The sequence below is a fragment of the Leopardus geoffroyi genome, chromosome D3, assembly GCF_018350155.1.
Source record: "Leopardus geoffroyi isolate Oge1 chromosome D3, O.geoffroyi_Oge1_pat1.0, whole genome shotgun sequence".
NCBI lineage: Eukaryota > Metazoa > Chordata > Mammalia > Carnivora > Felidae > Leopardus > Leopardus geoffroyi.
In genome coordinates this window covers 66,597,791-66,623,527 of record NC_059339.1, presented here as the reverse complement: position 1 = coordinate 66,623,527, position 25,737 = coordinate 66,597,791, and the positions used below count along the sequence as shown (strand labels likewise).

At 49.8% G+C, this 25,737-nt stretch overlaps 1 protein-coding gene across 1 annotated transcript in view; it reads left to right on the top strand.

The window, feature by feature from the left end:
* LOXHD1 (lipoxygenase homology PLAT domains 1) overlaps positions 1-25,737 on the top strand; it is a 159,809-nt gene that overhangs the window by 86,505 nt on the left and 47,567 nt on the right. Inside the window, exons 18-26 of the mRNA XM_045457288.1 lie at positions 1,482-1,642; positions 4,000-4,474; positions 4,925-5,079; positions 7,010-7,143; positions 16,088-16,257; positions 17,132-17,236; positions 19,838-19,966; positions 21,126-21,290; positions 25,251-25,432. Of these exons, the coding sequence (XP_045313244.1) occupies positions 1,482-1,642; positions 4,000-4,474; positions 4,925-5,079; positions 7,010-7,143; positions 16,088-16,257; positions 17,132-17,236; positions 19,838-19,966; positions 21,126-21,290; positions 25,251-25,432 (1,676 nt within the window). The remainder of the gene's footprint in view (positions 1-1,481; positions 1,643-3,999; positions 4,475-4,924; positions 5,080-7,009; positions 7,144-16,087; positions 16,258-17,131; positions 17,237-19,837; positions 19,967-21,125; positions 21,291-25,250; positions 25,433-25,737) is intronic.

Below are 25,737 nucleotides of genomic sequence, written 5' to 3'. Positions count from 1 at the left end.
CCATTCTGTTATCCAACCCTTTAAGGTTTTTTTCTCCCTAGAAGTTTATAGGATCCTATTTTTATACCTGGCATTCTGAAATTTCATGATGTCCTCACTGCCTTTTGTGATTTTAGTTTCATCCATTACTCTGGATTCATCACGGGCTCCTTCTATGGAGAATTTTTTAATTCTGAGACTTTTATGGGTATTTCTTTAACAATTTCTAACTCTCTATCCTCTGTTTTCTTGGTAAGATGTTGCAATTCCTCTACTTTTCTTACCTTTCTATCATTTGTTATTTTGTTCTTGAGAAATTTCCTCTATTGTTCTTATGAGCTGTCCTTGACTTTATCCTTACTATGGACTATTTTATTTCAGCTACCACATGTTGATTTCCAATAGCTGGTTCTTGCTCTCTGAATGGTCATTTTTATCATAGTTTTGTGTAATTCTGGCTGCCTATTGCTCTAGGATCTGACAGAGGGAATGAGGTTGTGGGTTCTGTCCATTCAGAATGCCAGCTTTTACTGAATCCCCTCATTGTGCAAATGCTTGCCTACCCTCACTCCCAGCTGATCCTGGTATCTCTAGTTCAACTTCTTTAGGCTCTCAGCCAGTCCTCTTATTTTCTGTCCCAAATCTCTCATATTGCTATGGTAATGGAAGAGCCCCCATCTTGTTGAAAATAACAATCTTACCTTGAAAATAAAAATCATGACATCATCTTATGGCATTTCTGCGAGGGTAAGTCTTAACAGTAGTCGCTGGAAAACCATGATCCCATAGTTCTGGAAGACATCTCCCTCATCGTCAGAAATGGTGCACACCTAGTGGTGCACACCTCGAACACATTTCCACCCTCTAACTGCTTACTAACGTATTACTTCAGGACACAGACAACTCTCTCTGGGTGTAGATGTATCTGTTGATGTCATCTGAAAGGTGCATATATTTAAATAAAAATTATAATTTCAGGGGTCCCTGGCTGGCTCAGTTGGTAGAGCATGCAACCCTTGATCTTGGGGTCATGAGTTCAAGCCCCATGTTAATGTATGTATTTTAAGAAAAGAAAGAAAGAAAGAAAGAAAATTCTAATTTCAGTCCCATGTCCTTTACGGAACATAAGGAAGCCTTTGCTTCTTTCTACTCCATGGTGTCTGCCCAGGGGCCGGCAGACAGCAGTGAGTGCTCACTGGTGTATGAACGACTCCTCATGCCTGGCTCCGGAAGTCGCGTGTAGTACAGTGGATCACTGGGCTCTGGAGTCTGATTGCTTGAGTTTGCCATTTCGACCACCCACTCAATTCCTTTAAGCCTCAATTTGTCAGCCTGCAAAATGGCACTGATAGTCCTCATCTCGATGCTGCGGAGAGGGTTAGATGAGATGGTGCCCATGAAGCACCAGGCGTGGCACAGGGTCAGGAGTGTTGGCTTTGCTGCTATCACTGCTATTATTAATATTACCGAATGTCCTGTTTTCTCCCCACATGCCCACCCAGTGGTCCATTATGAGGTTGAGGTTTGGACGGGGGATGTGGGCGGTGCAGGCACCACTGCCCGAGTCTACATGCAGATCTATGGCGAGGACGGCAAGACAGAAGTGCTCTTCCTGTCCAGCCGCTCGAAAGTTTTTGAGCGGGCATCCAAGGACACGTTCCAGGTGTGTGTGGGTAAGGCAGCGGGAGTGCCCACAGAGGGCCAGGGGATGCCCCAAAATGAAGGGATTGGACTAGCTCAGTGGTTCTCGTCCCTGGCTTCTTAGAATCACCTGGAGAGCTTTAAGAAAAAAAAAAAAAAGTGCTGCCTGGCCCGCATCCGGATCAGTTAAGTCAGAACCTCTATGGTGGGATGTGTTTTCAGGGTATGCTTCTGAAAGCTCTGCCGGGAGGCTAACAAGCTGCCAATTCCGAGAACCGCTGGAGTAGATGATTCTAATTTGACAAAATATGTCCTGAAGCCCCTGGTTACTGCATCCACTGCCAGCCTGTGATTCTACAGCTCTCTCCGCCTGTGGGCAGGGCCACGCTTCGAGGCAGGATCTGGGGAGGAGCCTCCTGGCTGCGTTCTCGATGCCCCAGGATTCTGTACTTCCCTTTGAGTAGAGAAGAAAAAGATGAGAATGTGAGCATGTTGTTGGCAGGGGAGGAGAATGCAGGTGTAACGCCCTGTGGGGGACACATGAATGTTTCCTGTGGGATACTAGTGCGTGTGAGTGTGTGTGTGTGTGTGTGTGTGTGTGTGTGTAAGCAGGTATGTGTGTGCAGGGAGCATATTCATGCTGGGTGCTCTGTGTGTGTTTGCGAGCCTCAGGTCACTTGGCCCTCGGCAAAGAGTCCTACCCCAGTGCCCGGCAGGGTCTGATTGAGCTGGGTCAGGGCATATGGTTGGTGCTGGAGGGGGCCTCACTGAGGCCAACCCCCCATAACACTGCTGAGAAGGTAGAGGCCCTAGCATTTCACCTCTCTGAGCCTCAGATTCTTCCTCAGTTCAAACCTAGCCTTAGAGTGCCTCCCTAGCCTGCTTCGAAGTCCTTAGAAGGGTCAAAACGGTGAAGGTCAGGGAATGTACTCAGGAAATTGTGGCCAGTTGTGGGGGTGGAACAGAGCAGAGCGTCTTCCAATGCCAGCATGCTGTGTGGCTGGAAGTGATGCGGTCATGAATGTGGTCATGGGAGACGCATGGGTGCTGAGAAGACAGATGTGGGAGGAGGGGATGGTGAGCAGGCCCAACTGGAGAGGTTGAGGACAGGGATGCTCTGACTTGGAAAATGCTGGGGAGGAGATCTAATGTGCTGAAGAACGAACTTACCAGGCCCAGAGCCCATCCCCTAAGTAGCTGAGAGGGAAAAATGCCTCTCCTTCAGGGCTCCTGGGCTCTCATTTTGGCTGATAACTTTCTCACAAAGGTGGTTTTGGCCTACATTGTGGCTTCATGAACAGAGTCAGAAGACCTGAGTTCTCATCTAGGCCTGGACTCCAGTTATGGGGCACTGAGAAACTCAGGTCCCCAGTCACCAGGACACATGTGGAAAAATTGGTGGCACCAGGCTTTGAAAAGTGTCAGACACCCAGAAGAGGCCCATCAGAATGGGGAACAGAGTGGCTCAACCAGCAGGTACCCCATGTGGACCCTCCCCTGAGCTCTGTGGGGCTAGACCTCACTGCAGGGTGAGGCTTAGAACAAAGTAAGTAGATCGAAGGCCGAGGACCTAATCTTCTGAAGAAAAGCTAAAGCTAAATCCATCCACGCTCTGCCAGACCGTGCCGGAGAGAAACAAGAAAGAACAGTCCCTGTCTTAAGTAATTCCCCGTTCAGGTGGGCGGGGAGCAGCTCATGTGGACAGGGAGGGCATCCAGGACAGACCAGAACCACGGCCAAGGTCTGGGATCCCTCTGCACTGCCAGGGAAAGAAGCCTGTGCTGGGGGAGAGGCCTGGGGTCCCTGGGGACATGGGGGAGGGGGTTGGGTGAATTTTTGAAAAATAACACTGTTTTCTTGCTCATTACATACAAAAGTTGTATATGATTCATGCTGAAAAAAACTTTGGAAAGAGAACGCAGAAAAGCACAAACTGAAAAGGAAAGTAGTAATAAGGTTCAGGAAATGGAATGAATGGATTTCCTTGGAGGCAGAGGAAGGAATAAAGGCGCTCTGGGTGAGGGGAGCGCATGAACAGAGGTGTAGAACCAGGAGTGACAGGAGTGAGTGCGATGTGCATGTGTGTGTGCGTGCATGTGTGGATGTGGGGCGGGGTGAAGGGAGAGAGGCAGGGAGACCATCCTGACCACGACCCAGGGGTTAGAAGGAAGTAAGTGTGGGTGGAAGGAGGGGCTGCAAGAGGTCCCGGAAGGCCGGCCGAACAAGCAGGCTGAGAGAGAGGGAGCTGGTGGAAGCTTGTGAGCTCGAGGCCCCGGGCCTCCCCACTGGGGCTCCGCACATAGGCCCAGGCCTGGCTGCACAGGGGAGGCGGGGAGGACGCCAGGGGCCCCCCCAGCCACTGCCCTGCGCTTTGCACAGCTGGAGGCGGCGGACGTGGGTGAGGTCTTCAAGATCCGGCTGGGGCACACGGGCGAAGGCTTCGGACCCAGCTGGTTCGTGGACACGCTGTGGCTGCGGCACCTGGTGGTGCGGGAGGTGGAGCTCACGCCCGAGGAGGAGGCCCGGAAGAAGAAGGAGAAGGACAGGCTGCGGCAGCTGCTCAAGAAGGAGCGGCTGAAGGCCAAGCTGCAGAGGAAGAAGAAGAAGAAGAAGAAGGGTAGCGACGAGGAGGACGAGGGGGACGAGGAGGAGGAGTCCTCGTCGGAGGAGTCCTCGTCTGAGGAGGAGGAGGAGGAGGAGACCGAGGAGGAGGAGGAAGAGGAGGAGTTTGGGCCCGGGATGCAGGAGGTGATTGAGGAGTACAAGTTCGAAGCCCACCGCTGGCTGGCCCGGGGCAAGGAGGACAATGAACTTGTCGTGGAGCTGGTGCCGGCAGGCCGGCCGGGTCCTGAGCGTAAGCCCGAGGAGGGGTCTGCAGGTCTGCTGAAGGGGGCCCGGTGAAGGGGGGTGTCTAGCTCGCCAGTCACGTGGCTGCCCCATAGCGGGGCACCCGTCATGGTTCCCAAGTGGGTCTCCTGACCTGTGACGGGCCTCTGCCTGGGGTTAGCTCTGCCCCCTCGGGCGGCTCTCGGGGAGCCTGGATGTAGCTCGCGATGACTGAAAGTGGGACGTAACGTAGGAGGGCGGCCAAGGGCGTCTCCCCTTGACTCTCAGGCTCCTGGGCCTCATGGCAAAGAAAAGTCTTGAGCAGTGGGGAGGGATAGGTTCTTTCCAGGTTAGTGCAGATGTGGAGGAATCTGTAGGTCCTTCCCGCTCCCACGAGCTGGCTGGATCCGAGAGGCTGAGCCTCAGGTCCGCCCCGAGGCCTAGGTGTCCTCAACGCCATGTTTTTCTCTGTCCCCAGCCAACACCTATGAGGTCCAGGTAATCACGGGGAATGTGCCCAAGGCCGGCACCGATGCCAATGTCTACCTGACCATCTACGGGGAGGAGTACGGGGACACAGGCGAGCGGCCCCTGAAGAAGTCGGACAAGTCCAACAAGTTTGAGCAGGGCCAGGTAGAGTGGGGGCTCTCTGGCCCTTGCGTGGGTGGTGGCGACTGCTGGTTCCGGAGGCCACACCCCCACCAGCACGATGTCCAGCAGGGTGCTTTGTTGAGTCCACCCAGATGTAATCGAAGCGGTTCCTCTGTGAGCTCCGGCGCCTTGTGGTGGGGGGCATAAGATAGGCCGGGGAGGGGAGCGTTGAGCACCACGAAGCCCACAGGAACTGACCAGAGATATTACAGGTAGCAGATGCTCAGGCGCTGAGGGGGTGGAGCAGGGGGGTTCAAGGAGGAAGTGCCGACGGCGCTTTGGGGAAAACATGGTAGGAAGGAGAGCTGTACACTGGGCCATGGTGGGTGAGTGTGGGATGGGTGCCCACGATTACCGTGAGAGGTGTTCCCCGAGGATGGGTCCGGGGGACAGAGATGTGGGGTGGAAATCTGGAAGGCCCAGCTCCAGGACAGGGAGTCTTCCCACTGTGTTGTGTTAACGCTGAGCCAGGGGGCGCACTGCCTCTGGGAAGCTTGATGATCCCAGTTAAGGGGGGTGGGGCATGAGAGCCTTGAAAGAAGGTTGAGAAGCCTGGACTGAGTCCTGGTCCTGCCCCAGCGGGAGCCACGAAGGCTTTTGAGCGGTGAGAGAAATGCACGCACACCCCTCTTCCAGGTATCGTGGGAAGAGTGTGAAAAATCCAGCTGTCATCTTTGTCCTTCAAGATGTTACAATATTCTCTGGCTGGAAGACTGTCCCCAGCTCACCTTTCTCATTCCTGCCCCTGATCCCAAAGCCACATTTCCTCATCCACACTGAGGAAGAAGAAAAACCAAACCCATGAAAGTACTTCTGGGCTCCTCTGATTTCTTTCAGAGGCTGCCTGCTTTTTCTTTCAACACTGCCTTGCCATGACTTGAGGTTTAGGGTTTATTTCCATAGCCACTATGATCCTGGATTGGAAGAAAACTGTTATAGAGGACGTAACTGGTACAATGGATGAAATTTGAATATGGGCTTGTATGTTAGATAATAGTATTGTGTCGATAGTATTGTGTTTCCTGAGTTTGGTAATTGTCCTGGGATTATATGAGAATCACCTGTTCTTAGGAAAGCTATGATGAAGAATTCAGAGGTGAAGAATCATGGTATCTGCCATTTACTTTTAAACGTTTCAGAAAAATAATAGCAAAAGAGAGAGGGAAAGCAAATATTGCAAAATGTAGGTGAAGGGCATATAAAATTTCATTGTATTGTTTCTGCAAATTTTCTGTAGACTTGATTGTTTTTCAATGTAAAGAATTTAAGAAGTTACAGCCAAGAGGAATCCCTTATCAGGTCCTGATGTCGCCTGCCTCCTGCAGTGCAGACGCGTATATTGGGCTACGCTCACGGCCTTCCTACTCACATGGTGAGGGAGTGCAAGTCTCCTGTTCCTGTGAATCACTTTGGATTTACACTTTGAATTCTGTAAATCACCTTGGATTTGCACTTTGGCTCATCCCAGGTGCTTAGAATGCGTGGCTGAAGGGGCTTATGCACACATGTGCACACATAGCACAGGGTTTCAGCACACACCCAACAATGGGCCCTCCACAGGCGCACGCACACACACACACACACACACACACACACCCCACAACACAAACGCGGGTGGCCAGCCCACCTGCCTTCTCCTCTGCCCCTCACGGTCACCTTCCTGGCCTTCCCACTCCTCCTGCCACCCTTTGGGACACAGAGTGAAAAGACCCCTGGTGTGGGCAGGTTATAAAAGAGTGCAGATCACACACAGTCAACTGGCTGCCACAGGTTTCCACAACCCTTTCCCTCAATGGTTTGGGTCTCCCTGCCGGCCCAGGATCCCCCAGGTGCTGATGTGTAGGGGGGGTGGGGCGCACCATGTCTCGGGGCGGGGGGGCATCCCTCTGAGTGCCTCTCTGGCCCTTCCCAGACAGATACCTTCACCATCTATGCTATTGACTTGGGGGCTCTGACCAAGATTCGGATTCGCCATGACAACTCGGGCAACAGACCGGGCTGGTTCCTGGACAGAATAGACATCACCGACATGAACAATGAAGTCACGTGAGTGGGGCTTGAGGGGAGGGGGGGAAGGCCATGCCTGCTTCTTAGTCCTGGGAAGAGGGCTGAGGGTGGGGTGGTTGGGATGTCTGAGGCTGGGGCGGGGTGGTGGCTGTATGTTAGTTTGGCTCCTGTGGCTGGCTGGGTGGGCACTGCCTCTCTCTCTCCCCTCTCCCTGGGCAGCCCCCTGGAGTTCCTGCCCTGGCAGGTGACAGGACCTCCAATCTAGTTCTTGAGATCCATCAGTTCAGAAGGTCGGGTTTCCTGTCGCTGTCAGACCTCCACTGGCCTAGTCTCCATGCCTAGACTTAGTCACTCATCCGTGTCTCCACATATGAAGCGGCTTCCAGTACAATGTTTTAATGTTCTAGACCAGGGGTAAGCACACTTTTTCTCTAAGGGCCAGATAGGAAATATTTTAGGCTTTGGGGCCATTTGGTCTCTGTCATAATTGATCTATTTGGCTTTGCAGCAGGGAAGCAGCCACAGGTGATACTTGGTGGATGTGGCCGTGTTCCAATAAAACTTTATTCGTGAACACTGAAACTTGAATTTCATGCCATTTTCACATGTCACAAAATAACAGTGTTCCTTAGATTTTCTTTTTTTCAGCCATTTTAAAAATGTAAAATTCAGGGGTACCTGTGTGGCTAAGTCGATTAAGCGTCCGACTCTTGGTTTTGGCTCAGGTCGTGATCTCGAGGTTCGTGGGTTTGTGCCCCACAATAGGCTCTGTGCTGACAGGGTGGAGCCTGCTTGGGATTCTCTCTCTCCCTCTGCCTCTCAAAATAAATAAACTTAAGACAATGTAAAATTCATGCTTAGTTTGTGGGATGTACATAAACAGGTGAGTGGGCCACATTTGGCCCATAGGCCATAGTTTGCTGGCCCCTGCTCAGGATTCCCAGCTACCACCAGGAGCTAGGTTGAGGAAGGCATATTATCCTCCTGACAGGTGAAGGAACCATGCCCCAAGGAGGTGAAGCCGCCACACCCCCAGAGCCCATTCATGCCAGAGCCAAGGTCAGAACTCCAGACCATCAATGATGAGTCTGGTGCGTCTCCATCATTAGGCCCCATTGCCTCTTGAGCAAAAGGGGCCACGGAGCAATAGACATGAAAAAAGGCTGGAGGTGTGATGGGGAGGTGCAGGGGGAGACAGAGAGGAAGGCAGGCAAGATCCTGAGTGTGTTGTAAGGCTGCTGAGTGCCCGCCAGTGTCCGGAATGTAGCGGGCACCCAATAAACAAACATACGTTGACTTAACTTCTTGGTCTGCAGTCTGGTGTCTCTTAGAGCAAGCCCTCTTCTTGGGCTACTCTCTGTGCAGGGCAAGGGGTGAGGAGGCTCACCCCATCTCCCACCTCCACCCCGCCCCACCAGCCCAAGAGACTGCCTCAGATGGGGACACCAAAGCACACCTCTCACATAGCCTGGTGTCCTGGCTTTCCGTGAGGTCATTGTGACGGCAGAGAAGGGCAGTGGGACAATGCTGTGGCCGGGAACCAGGGTCCTGAGCTGTGGTAGTCCTCTCTCAGAAATTTGCCAGGTCACCCTGAACTAAGTGCTCCGTTCTAGAACTAAGTGCTAATGAATGGGCTTTCATTCACTCTTCTGATAAATAGGCTTAATGATGTCAGCCCAGCTTACTTCTCAAGATGTTCTGAAAATCTAAGGCATTTAAGCTGGAAAAGGATAAAGTAGTGGCAAAAACAGAAGGACAGGAACAGACCAAATATCCCTGGCTTCCCCTTAGAGCTCCGTTAGGGTCAGTTAACTCTGTTCCATTGATTTGACATTTCTGGGCCAGCCCAACAATTTGTAAATTATTGTAGCCTTATAATCTATTTTAATATCTGTCAGTACTTGTCCTTTTTCATTATTCTTTAAAAATATTAGCTTTTCTTGCCTTTTCAAATCAAGACATTAAGTGATTTGAAGAAAAAAAATCCCGTTGGAATGTTGATGGTTATGCCATTAATCGTATGTGTGGAGAATTGTGTATTTAGAATATTAAGTGCTGCCCCAGGAGCGCATTTCCATTTATCCAATTGTTCCTTCTGGTATCCCAGTGATTTTACAATTTTCTACAGTCGTACTAAGTTTATGCCTAAACATTTTCTATTTTTATCGCTCTCGTGAATGGTATCCTCTCGTTCCCCATCCCCTTTCTTCCCTCCCTTTCTCTTTTCCTTCCCTCCCCCACTCCTGGCCCCCTCATCGCCTCCCCCGCCCTCGTCATCCTGTCTTGTTGGTGTGAGTCAGGGTCCACCTCCCCATCTTCACCAGCCCTGGTCAGAGGCTCTTGCCTGGTCCCTCTGCTGCACCCTGGCCCCTCCTGTGTCAGGGGTGTGTTCCTCCTCTGCTCAACAACCTGCAGAGGCTCCCATTCACCCCCAGGTGAGAGCCAGAACACTTCCAGTGGCCTGCCCCACACCCCCTCCTTAACTCTTGGTCCTGGTCTCCCTCCTGCTCACTCCTTGCTGTTCCTTGAGCCCAACAGCCAAGGGCCTTTGCGTGTGCTGTCCCTTCTCCCTGTTCCTCCTTCCCCTAGTGGCTTACTCATGCTTTCTCTGGGTAAGGTCTCTGCTCAACAGTCATCTGCTCAGCAAGCCTCCCACCCTGGACCTTTTATTTCTCTTCCTTTGTTTCTTTTTCTGCACGTCACTAACGTTTGACCTACAATCAACTGCAGTATTTCATCATTGTTCGTTTCCCCACAACTGAATATAAGGTTCCTGCCTAAGGTAACGATTTCACCTGTCTTGTTCCCTGCAGCGTCCTCTCCAGCACCTAGAAGAAGGCCTGGTGCACAACAGGCTTGCCATAAATACTTACTAAATCAACTAATGAATACAAACCACATTTGCTGTGTGGACTCATTCATTCATTCAGCAAACACATGCCATGCTAAGTGCGGAGAGTCAAGCGGCTAGTTCCGACTCTGCCCCTGAAGAGCAGAAAACTGTGATGGTCTAGGAGGCAGATGTTTTAGGTTCATTTCCTGTCTCTTCCTTTCTTTACTTGTGTGGCCTTGGGAAAGTCACGTAAGCCCTCTGAGCCTCAGTTCTTCCATCCATGAAACGGGATAATAAAACTCCCACACAGCATTCAGATAACCCGTGTAAGGGCCAGGGCCGGGCCTGGCACCCGGCAAAAGGTAGCACCGTGGCAGTAAGAACCCAGTCAGTTGGCATCTAAAAGTGGCTGCATAGCTAGGAAGGAACGGGCATGAGCGGGATTATGAAGGAACTCCTTGGGCAGCAGGAAAGGCAGAGCGAGGGGGCCGCTGTCTCAGGGTGGCGCCCCCCAAATGGGGCTCAGGGACTGGGGGGTGAGGAGGGGGTCAGGGTGCTCCTCTGTCTGAGGTGACATTTCAGATGGGCCTTCACAAACCGTGATGTTTGGTGTTTGGAACAAAGGGCACTAAAGCGGCTGAACTGTGTGATGTGGGAGCCGAGGGGCACGAGGGGCATGAACGGCAGGTGGTGGGTAATTCTATCCAACTCGTGCATGAAGGGAACAGGACAAGAACTTTGGGAAGGGAGGCTGGGGTGGGGGGTGCCGATTCACAGCCAGAGGCTCCTAGCTGGCCAGCTTTTCCAGAAAGCCTGCTTCTTAATTTTTTTTTTTTAATGTTTTTATTTTTGAGAGAGGAGGCAGGGGGGCAGGCAGAGTGAGAGGGAGACACAGAATCTGAAGCAGGCCCCAGGCTCTGAGCTGTCAGCACAGGGCCTGACACGGGGCTCGAACTCGTGAACCACAAGATCATGACCTGAGCAGAAGTGGGACGCTTAACCGACTGAGCCACCAAGGTGCCCTTCCCAGAGAGCCTTCTGAGGCTGAGGTAGGAAGACAGAGAAGGAGCAGGGAGGCACTCATGAGAGATGTTGGCCTGGGGGCAGAGAGATTAAAGAGGATGTGATCTCCGGAGCCCCTGCTACCACACTGAAGTCACCCAAGCAGGATTCAGAGTGGCTCAGGGCTCTGATGCCCCGACAAGGCTAGTGCTCAGCAGGGTGGCAGCGGGGCCATGCCCAGTCCCTTTGGCCTCCAAGGCTGCCGGTTCTGGAGAGCAGCTGAGCCTGACTGGAAATACCTGGAGGAAGGGCCGGTGGGAGGGGAAGGGCAGAGGTGGATTGATCCACAATGCAAATTGCCAAAAAAGGAGAGCATTCTTTCTCTTCAAGTAGGGAGTGCTTGAGGTCCTTTGTAGGAGTCCCAAGCTGGCAGGAGGCAGTCAAGATGATTCAGAAAAGGCTTTTGAACGGTGGTTTGCAGCCAAGGGTGGCTTTGAGTGGGTGGTCCTGGGGTCTGAGGTCCCTCGTGGGTGGACTGGGGCTCCGCACACAGGCTCACATTCCCTCAAGAAAGGACCTCTCTGGTCCTTTGGGCTAGTAAGAAGGTGGTGAAGCTGGGGAAATTTATCTGTGGCTTCCTCCAGCCTCCTCTAGCCTGGGAAGCCCCACTCCTTCGCCACTCTGAAAAAAAAAAAGTTTAAAAAAGTGTCAGATTGATTTTGTATTGGTAGCCGTATTTGGAATGCAGAGAGGCTGTTCCCACCCCCCTCTCCTCTGCTCAGATAATTCCTGGAGCCTTGGGTTGGCTTTAGGTAGCACGTTCTAAGGGGAATGTTGAAAAAAAAAAAAAGAAAGAAAGAAAAAATGCATCTTCAAGGAAAGGATAGTGGCCGGTTAAGAAACTTAGAGTTATTGCAAGAATTTGAAGGAGGATATGAGAACATTTCACCTTGATAGGAGATAGTGCCTTCCAGTGCTGTGGATACTTATGGCTGCCGGCGTATGTGGGGACTGTGAACATGGCAAGAAGCAAGAGGATCCCGAGCTCAGGGGGTTAGTTTGCCTAATGGGGGCACAGACAGATTTATGCTCTCTGGGCAAACTCTCCCATCCTCATCACTTCCGTGACCATTTATTTGAGAATAGTGCCCACAATTTATATCTCCAGTCGTACCAGTCAGAATAGTCTAGGTTGTGCTGAGTAGCAAATGGCCCTAAAATGTCGCGTCCGAACACAACAGAAGCTTATTTCCTGCTCACACTGCATGCCCAGGACAGGGCATCGGGGGACTCTGCTCAATGTGATCGCTCAGCGACCCAGGCTGATGGGACGTTTTCCTCAACACATGTTTCCACGGTCATTCTTGTAGTGGAAAGAGGTGTGACAAATCACCCACTGACTTAAAGATTCCTTACAGCCCAGAGATTCTAACCATATTAGCAAGGACTTAAAACTTCAAAGTCCTCCTAACATCCAAAGCTATGAACCTCGGATGTTTGGATTTCAGAACACATGACAGAAATGGTGGGATTTGGCAGGAGGGGTACATTGTTTTGAACTAGCACATCTTTGTTAAGTCGTTGACTCATCGGGCTCTGCTTTCTCCCTCTTTTCCATAGCTCTTGACTTGTTGAGGAAGTGAGGTTGTGTCATGTCTTCCTTCCTCCTTTAAGAGGTTAGCTGCTTTTTTGATCTGCATTAAAATCTAATACACTCAAGTTCAAAGAGGAAGAGGCAAATGCCGCAAAAGTTAGGAATATATTTAGTGTCCTGAGTTTTGCCCATATTCAGCCTGATATATTTTGCTTTCTCTATGTGTTTTCCGCCCGAAGATAGAGATTCCCATTCTGATTGGTGGCTTGAGGGTGTCATTAGATCCTCATTAAAGACAGATGCTGTTGGGTGGGCTTTTCAGTGAGAGTTGAACAGAAAGCTTGTTGGACTTCTTCCTCTGGAGTTTCATCTGACAAGATGTTCTCTGGAACCCCACGCTCTTTCAGGGCCCTTGGAATGTTGAGACACAAAAGACCTCACAGATGATTTTATCCAGCCTTTGTAGTGGTGGAACTCAGGGCCTGGGGCCACGTAGCTTTATAGGGGAAGAGTAGAAACACAAACCCTGAATTCCTGAGTTCCAGATTCATGCTCTTGTGGCCATGCCATCCCACCAGTATCACCTGTTGACTTACACCTGATGTGGCCCAGCACTTGTGCACAAAATGGGGAAGGCCATACCAAATGACATACATTTTACGACATTAAGTTTTTCTGTCTTCTCAGTTTTTACTTTTTTTATTTAAAAAAATTTTTTTTAATGTTTATTTTTTATTGAGAGACAGAGAGAGACAGAGCATGAGCATGGGAGGGGCAAAGAGAGGCGGAGACACAGAATCTGAAGCAGGCTTCAGGCTCTGAGCTGTCAGCACAGAGCCTAATGCGGGGCTCGAACTCACAAACCGTGAGACCATGACCTGAGCCGAAGTTGGACGCCCAACCAACTGAGCCACCCAGGTGCCCCTTAGTTTTTACTTTAAAAAAAAAAAATGCTTATTTGTTTTTGAAGGAGAGAGAGACAGAGCATGAGCGGGGGTGCAGGGGGGGAGGGGTGGGCAGAGAGAGAGAGGGAGACCCAGAATCCAAAGTGGGCTCCAGGCTCTGAGCTGTCAGCACAGAGCCCAACGCGGAGCTTGAACTCATGACCCATGAGATCATGACCTGAGCTGAAGTCATACACTTAACTGCTTAACCAACCGAACCACCGAGGCACCCCTCAGTTTTTACTTTTGAGTGAAACTTAAGATTTGTTCCAATAATCAGTTTAAACCTCCTGCTCACCCAAGCCCTCCCTTTCCTTCCAGTGGCCTTGTTTAAGCAGGGCAGTGGCCACACCTGGCCAGCACACCTACTCGCCACTCTTCTCCTTTGCTCCTTCAGAATCCCTGGCAATTTCCGTCCCCAGTACCCAGAGACCTGCTTGAGCAGGACTTACTGCTGTGGGAGGAAGGGGAAGGGGAAGGGGAAGGGGAAGGGGAAGGGGAAGGGGAAGGGGAAGGGGAATCCTCTGCTAAACCTTCTGTGGGTGCTTGTTGGCATCATGGGGCTAGAGGCTGAAGGCCCAGCGCTCAGGCCAGTCCCAGCCCCTTCTCTAGTTCTGCCCTCCAGGGGGATGGATCTGAGAAAAGAGATGGGAAGAGATGCTGCCACTCTGGGCATGCCGAGGGGCTTTAATGTCCCAGTACAAGTATCTCGGGGACACTGGAGAAGTCGCTCCATGAAAGCCAGCCTCTGCTTCCCAAGTAGGCACACGCTCAGCAGGTGTGGGCGGGCTTGGGCCTTACCCCTTCCGTCTGGCTGACTTGTTTCTCTCTCCCGGGATAAGTCGCCCACTCTTTCTTTGTGTCTCTCTCTCCCTCTGTCCTTGTTCTGCTCCAGCTTCCCACTCTCCTTGTCTCTGCCTCTGCCGCAACCCCACTCTTTTCTTTATTTCTGTGGCTCCTTTAATTGGCCATAATTAAGAGCCAAAGCCTATTATTCATAAGTTAATTGGTTGAATAAAAAATGTAACTTTCCCATTCATAACTTAAAGACTAGAAAGTGGAACAATATACATTTTTCCCTTAAACCCTAATTTAAAGGCAATTTAATCTATATTGCCCTTGATTGAGCTCCTCCCACCCTTTGAATCCGTGTCCATGAACACAGAATTGCCCCTCTGCACCCCGTGTGAGCCCGTGTGTGGGCTGAGGTTCTGCCTCTCTAAAGTGTTGGCGCTAGGAGGCAATAATGTCTCTAGAGGAATGTGGGACTCTGACAGGGATGAGACCCCCAGCCTACACTGCTCCCTCCTCTCCAGGAGGGACTTCCTTCTCTCCTCAGGGACTCTGATCAGTCCCTGAATGCATCTTAAGCATCCAGTCTGGCAGGAAGGGGTGGAGATTGGGTAGAATGGCCCCAGTTTAGACATGGGCTGCATCCACCAACCCTCTGAGTTGTTCTGGGAGCTTGGGGGCCCAAGGCCAGCTGTCCAGGCCACAAGCTCCAGAGACCCCAGGCATGGGCAGGGGAGAAACAGGGAAGTACAATAAGAGTAACAACAGCAATAGTACTAGCAAATTCTTACCGAGAGCCAGGCATTTTTATAAGCACTTTAAAACATTTAACCCACGTAAACCTCATAACAACTTTGACATAAGCAATATGATCTTCATTTTACAGAATGACAAACTGAAGCACAAAGTAGGGTTGCCAGGTAAAATACAGAATGGCCAGTTCAATTTGAATTCCAGAGAAGCAGTGAGTAATGTTTTAGTATAAGTATGTCCCAAATATTGGGTAGGACATACTTACGCTAAAATGTTATTCATTGCTTATCGAAAACTCAAATTTAACTAGGAGCCCTGTGATTCTGTTGGCTAAATCTGGCAACCCTAACAAGAGAGGTAAAGAAACTGGCTCAAGGTCGCATGACTATAAGTGGCAGAGCCAGGATTCCAACCCAGTCTGGCTCCAGAGGCGAGTCCTTAATTAGTTCATGTTGCTACCTCCATCATCCCTGGACCCCCCTTTGCTTTGTTTAGGTGTCTTCATTTTAGCTGGGCTCAGCCTCTACACTGAGGAGTCTAACGTGGACCTCCCTTGCCTACATGGTGCCAGCTGTCTGCTATGCCATTCCTTAGCCACACTTTCTGTATCTTCCAGAAGCATAATTGGGTATCATTCCATTAAAATCCATTTACTCAACCCTTCGGTATTGAACACCTACTATGTACAATACTCTCTGCTAAAGTGGCTTTGGCTACCAGGTTAATTCTAGAAAAGGCTGGCACAGTCCCTGGAAGCACTTCTTCTAGATACCTCCAATATGACCCTGAGTGAAGGTTTAATATGCTCCAGGCAACTCTTACGCAGCCATTTTCAATGGGGGGTCTTGAAACCGTGTCCCCATGTTTGTTTTCTGCTCCATGCAAGTGACTCTCATAGGGTGACCCCCAGGCTGGGTAGGATGGGAGGGCCATGCTTTTGGATGGGGGGCAGATAGGGAAGTGTTGGGGCCTCTGAGGGCCTGTCATTTTGCAGCCCAGGACTGCTCTTTAATGAAACCTTTCCTAAGAGACGTTCCTAAACTCTCCTCATTCCCCTTCCTACAGGTACTACTTTCCATGCCAGCGCTGGCTGGCAGTGGAGGAGGATGATGGCCAGCTGTCCCGGGAGCTGTTGCCAGTGGATGAGTCCTATGTGCTGCCCCCGAGCGAGGATGAGGGGGCCGGGGGAGGTGGTGACAACAACCCCCTTGACAACCTGGCCCTGGAGCAGAAAGGTTTCCTAAACTGGAGCTGGTTTCTTCCCTCCAGCCTCCCTCCCTCGGTCTCCATGTTCCCTTCCCCTGTGGGTTCTGAGCAACCCCTCCTCTGGCAGTGTGTCTGTACTGCCCTTATCCCTCCATGGCCAGAATGGGGAGGTGAGGAGACCTATTCCCACATGCCTAGCATAAGGCTGGGTATAAAGCGCATGACTAGGCATGGAGCTATGGTCAGGAATGGAGTGGAATGAAATAGGATAGGATGAGATGGAATGGAATGGAATCGAATGGAATATAGAACGGAACGGAACAGAATGGAATGGAATAGAATAGAATAGAATAGAATAGAATAGAATAGAATAGAATAAGAATAGGTAGGGTAGAGTAGAGTAGAATAGAATAAGACTAGACTAGATTAGACTAGACTAGACTAGAATAGGTTGTAGCCTACTCCGATTTAGTTCTGTGTTCTCCCCTCCAGGCACACCATAAGCCCTCAATACATTTTTGTCAAGGGCAAGAATGAACTTTCAAGAATTCTAGGATGCTTCCCTTCCTTGAAACTTACATCCCTAAAACTTCCCAGTGGAGAAGTCAGACCAGGCTCCTGGCTGATGAGGCTCCGACTCTCAGTCACCCCAAGTCTCCCCTAAACATCCTACAACTCTATTAATTGAGAGATTCCTATGTGAGCTGGAGGCGGGGAGACCTCATCTCTGCCTTGAGGAAGTTTCCAGACTACAGGCAACTGCAGAACAACACATGCTACAAGTAAAGGGATTCCTAGAAATGGTCACCACGCATGTAGAAATGTACTCAGTACGTTTTCTCCCTCCTCCCTCCGTGAGAGGGGCAGTCTGCCACTCACTTCTCCACACTCCTGTCCCTGCAGACAAATCTACCACATTCTCAGTGACCGTAAAGACTGGGGACAAGAAGAACGCAGGCACAGATGCCAACGTCTTCATCACGCTCTTTGGCACGCAAGACAACACTGGTAAGAACGCAGCATGGGGCCGAGCGAGACTCACCCACATTCCTCCCCGGGGAGACTAGGAGACTCAGCAGAACTTTCCAAGGAAATCCTGGTCATGCCTCTGTTTTTCTCTCTTCAAAGAAAATAATTGAAGAATTCCCCTGTGTTGTTTTACTTTATTTTATTGTTTTATTTATTTTATTATTTTATTTTATTTATTAAGAGCACTTAACATGTGCTCTATCCTCTCAAATTTGAAATGGATAATGCATCACTGTCGACTGTAGGTATGGACTGTATGGCAGGCCTCTGGAGCTCATTAATCTTACTAACCTGAAAGTACGCTTGTTGCTTAATAACTCCCCATCCTCTCCTCTCCCCAGCTCCTGGGAACCACCATTCCAGCCTTTGATTTTATGAATTTGGCGATTTTGGATACTTGGTATAAGTGGAATCATGCTATATCTGTCCTTCTGTGTCCGGCTTATTTCACTCAGTGTAATGTCCTCAGGGACCATCCGCATTGTTGCAGATTGGAGAATTTCCTTCTTTTTTAAGGCCAAAGAGTGGTCCATTGTATGTATATATATCAACATTTTTTTCTATCTTTTCATCAGTTAATGGACATTTAGGGTTTTTTTTCCCCACATCTCAGCTATTGTGAATAGTGCTGCAGTGAAATGGGAGGGCTAATATCTTTTCAAGATCCTGATTTCAATTCTTTTGGATATATACCCAGAAGTGGGATTGGTGGGTCATATGGTAGTTCTATTTTTAATTGTTTAAGGAACTTTCGTACTGTTTTCCATAGCAACGACGCCATTTTGCATTCCCCCCAACTATGTACGAGTGTTCCAATTCCTTCACATCCTCACCAACAGTTATTGTCTTTTCATTTTTGGTGGCAGCCACCCTGTCAGGTGTGTGGTGAGATCTCGTTGTGGTTCTGATTTGCATTTTCCTGATGCTTAGTGACAATGAGCATTTCGTTCATATACTGTTGGCCATTTGTATGTCTTCTTTGGAGAAATGTCTGTTTACGTCCTTAGCCCATTTTTTAATTGGGTAATTAGCTTTTTATTATTGAGTTGTAGGATATTATGGTAATAAACCCCTTATCAGATATATGGTTTGCAAATATTCTTTCCCATGCTGTAGGTTGCCTTTTCATTCTATTGATCGTTTCCTTTGCTGTGCAGAAACTTTTTAGTTTGATGCAATCCTCCTTGTTTATTTTTTTTTTAATTTTTTAATGTTTGTTTATTCTTGAAAGGGGGGTTGGTATGAGCAGAGGAGGGGCAGAGAAAGGGAGACACAGAATCCAAAGCAGGCTCCAGGCTCCAAGCTGTCAGCACAGAGCCAGACATGAAGCTCGAACTCATGAACTCTGAGATCATGACCTGAGCTGATGTCAGACACTTAACCGACTGAGCCACCCAGACGCTTCCTCCACTTGTTTATTTTAGTTTTTGTTGCCTGTGCTTTTGGTGTCATATCCATGAAATCATTACCAAGACCAACGTCACAAAGCTTTTCTCCTATGTTTTCTTCTAGGAGTTTTACAGTTTCAGGTCTTATGTTTAAATCTGTATCCATTTTGGGGCTCCTGGGTGGCTCAGTAGGTTGAGTGTCCAACTTCAGCTCAGGTTATGATCTCGCAGTTCATGAGTTCGAGCCCCACATCGGGCTCTGTGCTGACAGCTCGGAGCCTGGAGCCTGCTTCGGATTCTGTGTCCTGACAGATTGCATGCAACTAGTGCTGTTGGAGGAAGGCATATTCCCTTTTTCTTAAAAATCTCCATGCGACGTGACTTGTCTACCTGGATTGTAAACATTGGTTCCTTTAGAGATTCTTCCTAAAGCTTACTAAGTCGGTTCTCCTGTACACCAGGGGGCAGAGAGCCCCCTGTCCCCTCTCCCGTCTTCATTCCTCTGTCTACCACCCCAGAAGTGTTTGGAAGCCATATGCATCCTCTTCCCTTCGGCGTCCTCTCCTTAAGTAATGGTGCCTGATCCTGTGGTCATTCTTTCTCCAGGCCTTCCTGAAACTTTTTTTGCCATGTCTTGTACTCTTGCTGGAGGCATCACTCCGTTTACCTTTCAAAACCACAATGAAGGGCCTCCCAGTCCAAACAGTGACTGGTCTCTAATCCGTGACTCCTGCCAGCTTTCTTCTTCTGTTCAAGGCTGAGACCCCAGGGAGCACGGGGAGGCTGGTTCTGTCCCTGGCTTCCTCCGCATGTAGAAAAACGTGGGGGATGTGGAGGCACAGTCAACTGACTTAGGACCCCACCACTTTCTCCTGGATGCTCTCGAATACAGTACTTCACCTCGTGGTGTGCCTCCTTTTCTTTAGATACAAACTGGAAATAAAAATACACACCTTGAAGGCTAATTACAAAGCTCACTAAAAAGACACACACACACACACACACACACACACACACACACACACCCCAAATTGTTAAATGTGCAAAGGTTCCCGGTGGATAGTAATTGCATGCTCTAAATTTTAGGAGTTAGAAAAATTTGGTCATTATGAGAAGGGACCCAAAGGGGTAGTCCGGCTCGGTTTAAAGGTCTCAGGTTCAGCCAGTCGTATGGGGGCCATTTGGTTGACAGGAATGACCCTCCTGAAATCCTCCAAGACCAACAGCGACAAGTTTGAGAGGGACAGCATCGAAATCTTCACTGTGGAGACGCTGGACCTGGGAGATCTGTGGAAAGTCAGGATTGGCCATGACAACACAGGTCTGGCTTCCCTCCCCTCTGTTTTCTGCTAAGAATATAAGGCCCACACACAGGTCCCTGTGGGTCTGGGAAAGAATATGCAAGAAACTTGAATGTCATCTGCCTTCCACGATGACACAACTTCCTCAAACCCTTCAACCCAATGGAACCCTAGCTGCACGCAGAAGATTCTGGTCTCGTTGGCCTGGGCTGGGGCCTGGACACCAGTGACTTCCCAAAACCCCTACTCTCCGTGGTTTCACTGTGCAGCCACCTTTGAGAATCCCCAGTATAGCTCAGTGGTTCTCTGACCTGAGAACCAGGAGCTCCTGACAGGTTCTGTTGCTTAACAGAACCACCTCGGGGGTTTGTTAAACATAGGTTTCTGGGCCTCATCCACACAGGCATTGATTCAGTAGGTCTGGGGTGGGACCGGAGCATTTCTGCTTCGCACACATGAGGCTGCTGGTCTGGGGACTCCACTTTGAGAACCATGGATCTAGTCCGTTCTTCCCAGAACCCACTGACACTACAGCCAGACAAAGTTTGTTCTCTTAGTGAAGTAGGACATGTGTTCTTGGTCTTTAAGTATTTTAAGGCTAAGGAAGGAGGCCACCTTCCCAGCCCCTGGGATGGAGAGACAGGTTCTCTGCTCAGCTCCTACTTCCTTCTTTAAACCTGATCGCTCATTTTTCCAGGGAAGACCCTCAGTCCTTCACAGACTTCCCTTTCCTTCATGCACCAGAAACTGGCAGGAATGACCCTCCTGGAATCCTCCAGGACCAAAAGCCAGAGAGCTCACAGTGTCATCCTTGTCGCTGGGTGAAATGACAAAATCCCCATTAATACGAGTTCTCTCTGGCATCTCTGAGCTCCCTTTTTAGAGTGCCTTCCACCCTGGACAGTGTGCTTGCCGTCACCTCCTGTCACCTCTTCCCCAGGCTCCTTTGCTCTTGTTAATTTCCCCGACAGCAGCCTGGAGTGTGACCCAGCTTCAGCTGGGTGCACATTTCAACAGGAGTCATTTAGCAACGCTATCAGGGAAAGGAACAGCGTGGGCACGGGTGCAGCTGTAGACGTCAGCCACGGGCAGGGAAGCATGTCTGGAGTGGCTGAGGTCACCCACAGTAAACCATCTGTGTAGAGCTCCGTGGTGGGTTCCGTGTCTCCTTCTCTGCAGGCAAGGCTCCAGGCTGGTTTGTAGACTGGGTAGAGGTGGACGCCCCGTCTCTTGGAAAGTGCATGACATTCCCCTGTGGCCGCTGGCTGGCGAAGAATGAAGACGACGGTGCCATCGTCAGGGACCTCTTCCACGCGGAGCTTCAGACGAGGCTGTACACGCCATGTAAGAACTGTGCACGGCATGGCTGACCCTCCTCCCAGACCCCATTGCCCACTACCCCGTCTTGGCCCCAACCCCTCCTCCAGCCCCAACCCCAGGCCAGGTGTACCTCCTCTCCCCAGTTCCCTGGGCCTTGCGTGGGCTGTGGGCAGTGCCCTGGATCCACGGTAAGGAAATAGAGAATTTAGTCCCACCTCTACCCCAAACCAGCTGGTGGCAACAGGCAGAGAGCCTGGCCTCTCTGGGGCTGTTTCCTCATCTGCAAAATAGAGATAATAATATAACATGGTCATAAGACCCAAAAGGGAAGAAAGACAAAAGTCTGACTGTGAGAAGTCATATGGGCCCCATCACCGGTGTTCAGTCCAGTCAGTAACGTGACCAAGAAATCACTGCTGTAAGATTTTATCCTGATTGGGAGTGGAGGGTGGAGACTTGAAAAGATGATAAATGTAGGCCTCTCACCAGCTAAAGCAGGGGAGGAAAGGGAACAATTTGGTGAAGTTTTGACACTTCCTTTCCAGTGTCATCAGAAAGTATGGATTAAACGTTCATTTACATGTAGGACATACTAGGTACTGAGAACCAAACTGAAATCAACCAAACTATAAAAATCTGTTTAAATGTCCTAAAATCAGAACCAAACCCAGAGAATATAATTTTTTTTTCTAACCAAATAATTAGCTATACCAAAAGATTTCCCCCAAACAGCTCATCATTACATGATATGATTCAGTGATGACTTTTTTTTTTTTTTTTTTTTTTTTTTGCCTAAAGCAATTAAACTGGAAATGACCCTATCCATCAACATATTTTCTGGTCCAAAGCCTGAAACAAAGTGACATTTCCCTCTAGTAAAATCTCTGCATATACAAAGCAAACCCTGGATGTAGACACTGCCCCCAGGAGCCGCCTGCAGTCTAGGACAGACACACTGACCTGACAGATGTACATAGAGCTGGCAGCATACTGGGTGAGGCACTTTAAGACAGAAGTAGCTGTTTCTCCCTTCGTGCCCTAGGACAGGCCTGAATTTGTATGGCCTGACCTTGAATACATTCAGCTCTAGCCTCATACTAAAGCAAGCCCATATTCCCTTTGTCTTAGACTCAGTTTACACACACACACACACACACACACACACACACACACAACACACACACACACACAGCGCAGGAGAGACTTGCCTGTCTGACTAGAGAGCTGTGGAGGCAGCTTCAAAGTGCCCCTCTCCCCAAGTAAGTGCCCAGAGAGGAGGGTCTGCTGCTCAGAACCTATTTCCTTGTTTGGGAAAGGTCTTGAGGGCCCAAAGCCAGGGAGCTCCCAGGAATGAAGAGCTGCAGTCCCAGGAGTGGTGGCCAGTTGTCATTCTCAGGGGCCTGGAAGGCTTAGAACTAGATTTGGCAGTTCATCAAGGCTGCCCAATACACGTGAAACCAAAAGAACACAGCAAGATGGCACTGCCTCCTGGCCGACTGAAATGTGCTGCCCACATAGTAGAGATGGGGCAATTAGGACGTGGACCACTGTGATGGTCTGAATTTACAGGCTCCACGTAGCATAGAGCCCTGAACGTCAGAGTCCTGCCACGTTAAGGCTGAAGCCTGTGTTCTGGGGATTGCTGGTATCGAAGCGGGTGTCTCAGGGCAGCTGGTGCAGGAAAGGAAAGGATGAGAGGGAACAGCTCCCCAATTCGTGCCGTCCAGATCTACTCCTCAGCTTTAAAAAGTCAAGTTTTTTCAGAACATTCTTCCCAAATGTATTTTTTTTTTAATTTTTAACGTTTATCTTTTGAGAAACAAAGAGAAACAGAGCATGAGCGGGGGAGGGGCAGAGAGCCAGGGAGACGCAGAATCCCAAGCAGGCTCCAGGCTCTGAGCTGTCAGCACAGAGCTCTCTCTACACGGAGCCCAAACTCACAAGCTGTGAGATCATGACCTGAGCTGAAGTTGGATGCTTAACCAACTGAGTCATCCAGGCGCCCCTTGTCCTAATGTATTTTTCAGAGCTCCACAAAAGTTCTGAAAATTAAATTCAGTTAAATAATCTGAAAACCACAGATTCTATGTCAAACCCTCTCATTTCACAGACAAAGAAAAGGACCCAGAGAAGTATATCCATTTGCCCAAGGACACACAGCTCCTCAATGGCAGAGGCAGAACTAGAAATCAGGAAGCAAATCTGAGCTCAGGCCTAGGGATGAGGGCTAAAGGGTGGGCTGTTCCTGCCCAGATATTTTTAGGGCTTCTCCTGCTGCCAGAGAGTCTCAGGAAAGTTCAGTTCCTCCTGGCCTTAGACCAGGGAGACACCCAAGAGACCTCAGAGGAAGTTGCCTCTATTACTGCCTGATGGCCTATTTCCCTTAACCTTGGTGAGGGCCCTGTTCAGGCCATTGTGGGAATGGCGATCACCCCCGTAGGCCATAGGCCCTGTGACTTGTAGGTAGTGAGCAATATTCGCCTCCAATTCACGACAACAGCACCCTTAGAGGTTGACCACACAGGATTTAGGGGTCAGACAAGCCTGGGCTCACACTGGAGCTCTACTTCTGACCAGCCATATGATCTGGGGCAAGTTACTTTACCTGTATGAGCCTTGTTTTCCCCATCTATAAAATAAAGTACAATGATATCTCCTCCGGAGGTCATTGTCAAGGTTATAGGGGATGAGGAAGGTAGAACGCTTAGTAAAGAGTCTGGCACCTGGCAAGTACTCAGCAGATGGCAGCTATCGTTAATACAGGTGTTATAGTTCTACAGCAGAGTAACCATCATACTAAATGAAAAAGAAAATTCATTGGCTTTGGAGCAAATTTGGGGAAGGTTGGGGCCACCTGTGAGAAGGTGACTTTTAAATGTGATTCCTTTCGAGGTCAAGAACACAGGATAGGGTAGATTTCCACTTAAACTGTTTCTCTGGGTTTTCAATGTTTTTTTATTGCTGTGACTTAGAGTAAGTTGTATATACCTTTATATACATATGAAACAAGTGTCACAAAAAATTTTTAGCCTGTGTGTGATGTCCAGTGATATTCTTTATTCGATTCTATTCAATTCCATATATTTTTTAAAATACTGGTGATGACTCACTAAATTTATTCCATAACCTGCTAATGGATTTCAGTCTGTAGTTAGCAACATACACTTTTAAACTACTGGTCTCAAACTGCAGTGTAAAGTCTGAGTTAAATATTTGGATCACTAGACTGATCCCATAGAGAATCTGAGGAAAGGTTGGGACTCTGGGCATTTAATAAAGTACCCAAAGAGTTTCTGAGGTGAAGGGCCAGTGACCCACACACTGGGCAGTGCTGGTCTCTAGCCAGGCTGGCAGGTGCCCATCGGGAAGCTGCTTGCCAACAACACTGATGGGTCAACCTCCCTTTTAGGAGTTCACAAGGTCACCACCACCCCCCTCCACCACCCACATCCAACCCAGCAAGGGCCAGATGCGTTATGGACGGGTTAGGAGGGCAAGCCAGTGTGGAGCAAGTGAGGGTGAGAAGAGAAAGGATTCTCACCCTGTAGACTGCTGATCCGATTGGTCCCTTGCCCCCTGAAATATAATCCTCCTGTTTATAGTGTCCACAGCTAAGGAGCATGGTGGACACTTTACAGAAGAGGAAACTGAGGCTCCTGTGACTTGCCCAGGTCACCCAGACGGTCAGAGTAGATTCTGTGCTTTCAGCCAAACTGCTGTACCAGCTGTGTGTTGTGAGAGGCACAGAGACCCTGGTCTGAGGTGACAGGCGCTGCCTGTGGGCACTAGGCGTGACAGGACACTGTCTCCCCCCACCCCTGCACCTGTGGTTGCTAAGCAGCCACGTGAAGGTCCACGTCCCTGGGCAGCAGCTCCCGGTGACGGGGCCTGGGGCCATGGTGCCGATGAAGAACTTGATCTTGTCCACGTTTGTTTTCTGTTCTCACCTCCCCTCTGACTTCACCGTCTGTCCACCACCCTCAGTTGTCCCTTACGAGATCATCCTCTACACGAGTGACGTCTTTGCTGCCGGGACGGACTCCAACATCTTCATCGTCATCTATGGCTGCGATGCAGTGTGCACCCAGCAGAAGTACTTGTGCACCAACAAGAGGGAGCAGAAGCTGTTCTTTGAGAGGAAGTCAGCCTCTCGCTTCATTATGGAGGTGCCTGGGATCCATAATGCCGGGAGGCTGCCGGGGGAGCTGGGACTGGGAAGCAGGGGGCACCAGAAGAGGGGAGGAGGCACCCTAACGGGCTGCTGTGGTGAGAGGGCCAGGCAGTTCATCCAGCCTCACTGGGCCCCACTCAGTACATCGGAATAACCAGGAGGGCGGGCACCTCGCCCGGCCCCACCGGGACTAGTGTCAGGATCTAAGGAGACAGTGAGTGGACAGGGCTTGAGGAAAATAGAGGCACAATCCCATTTCCACTGGGGCCACCTCCAAGGCCAGCAATAACACATGTGTAT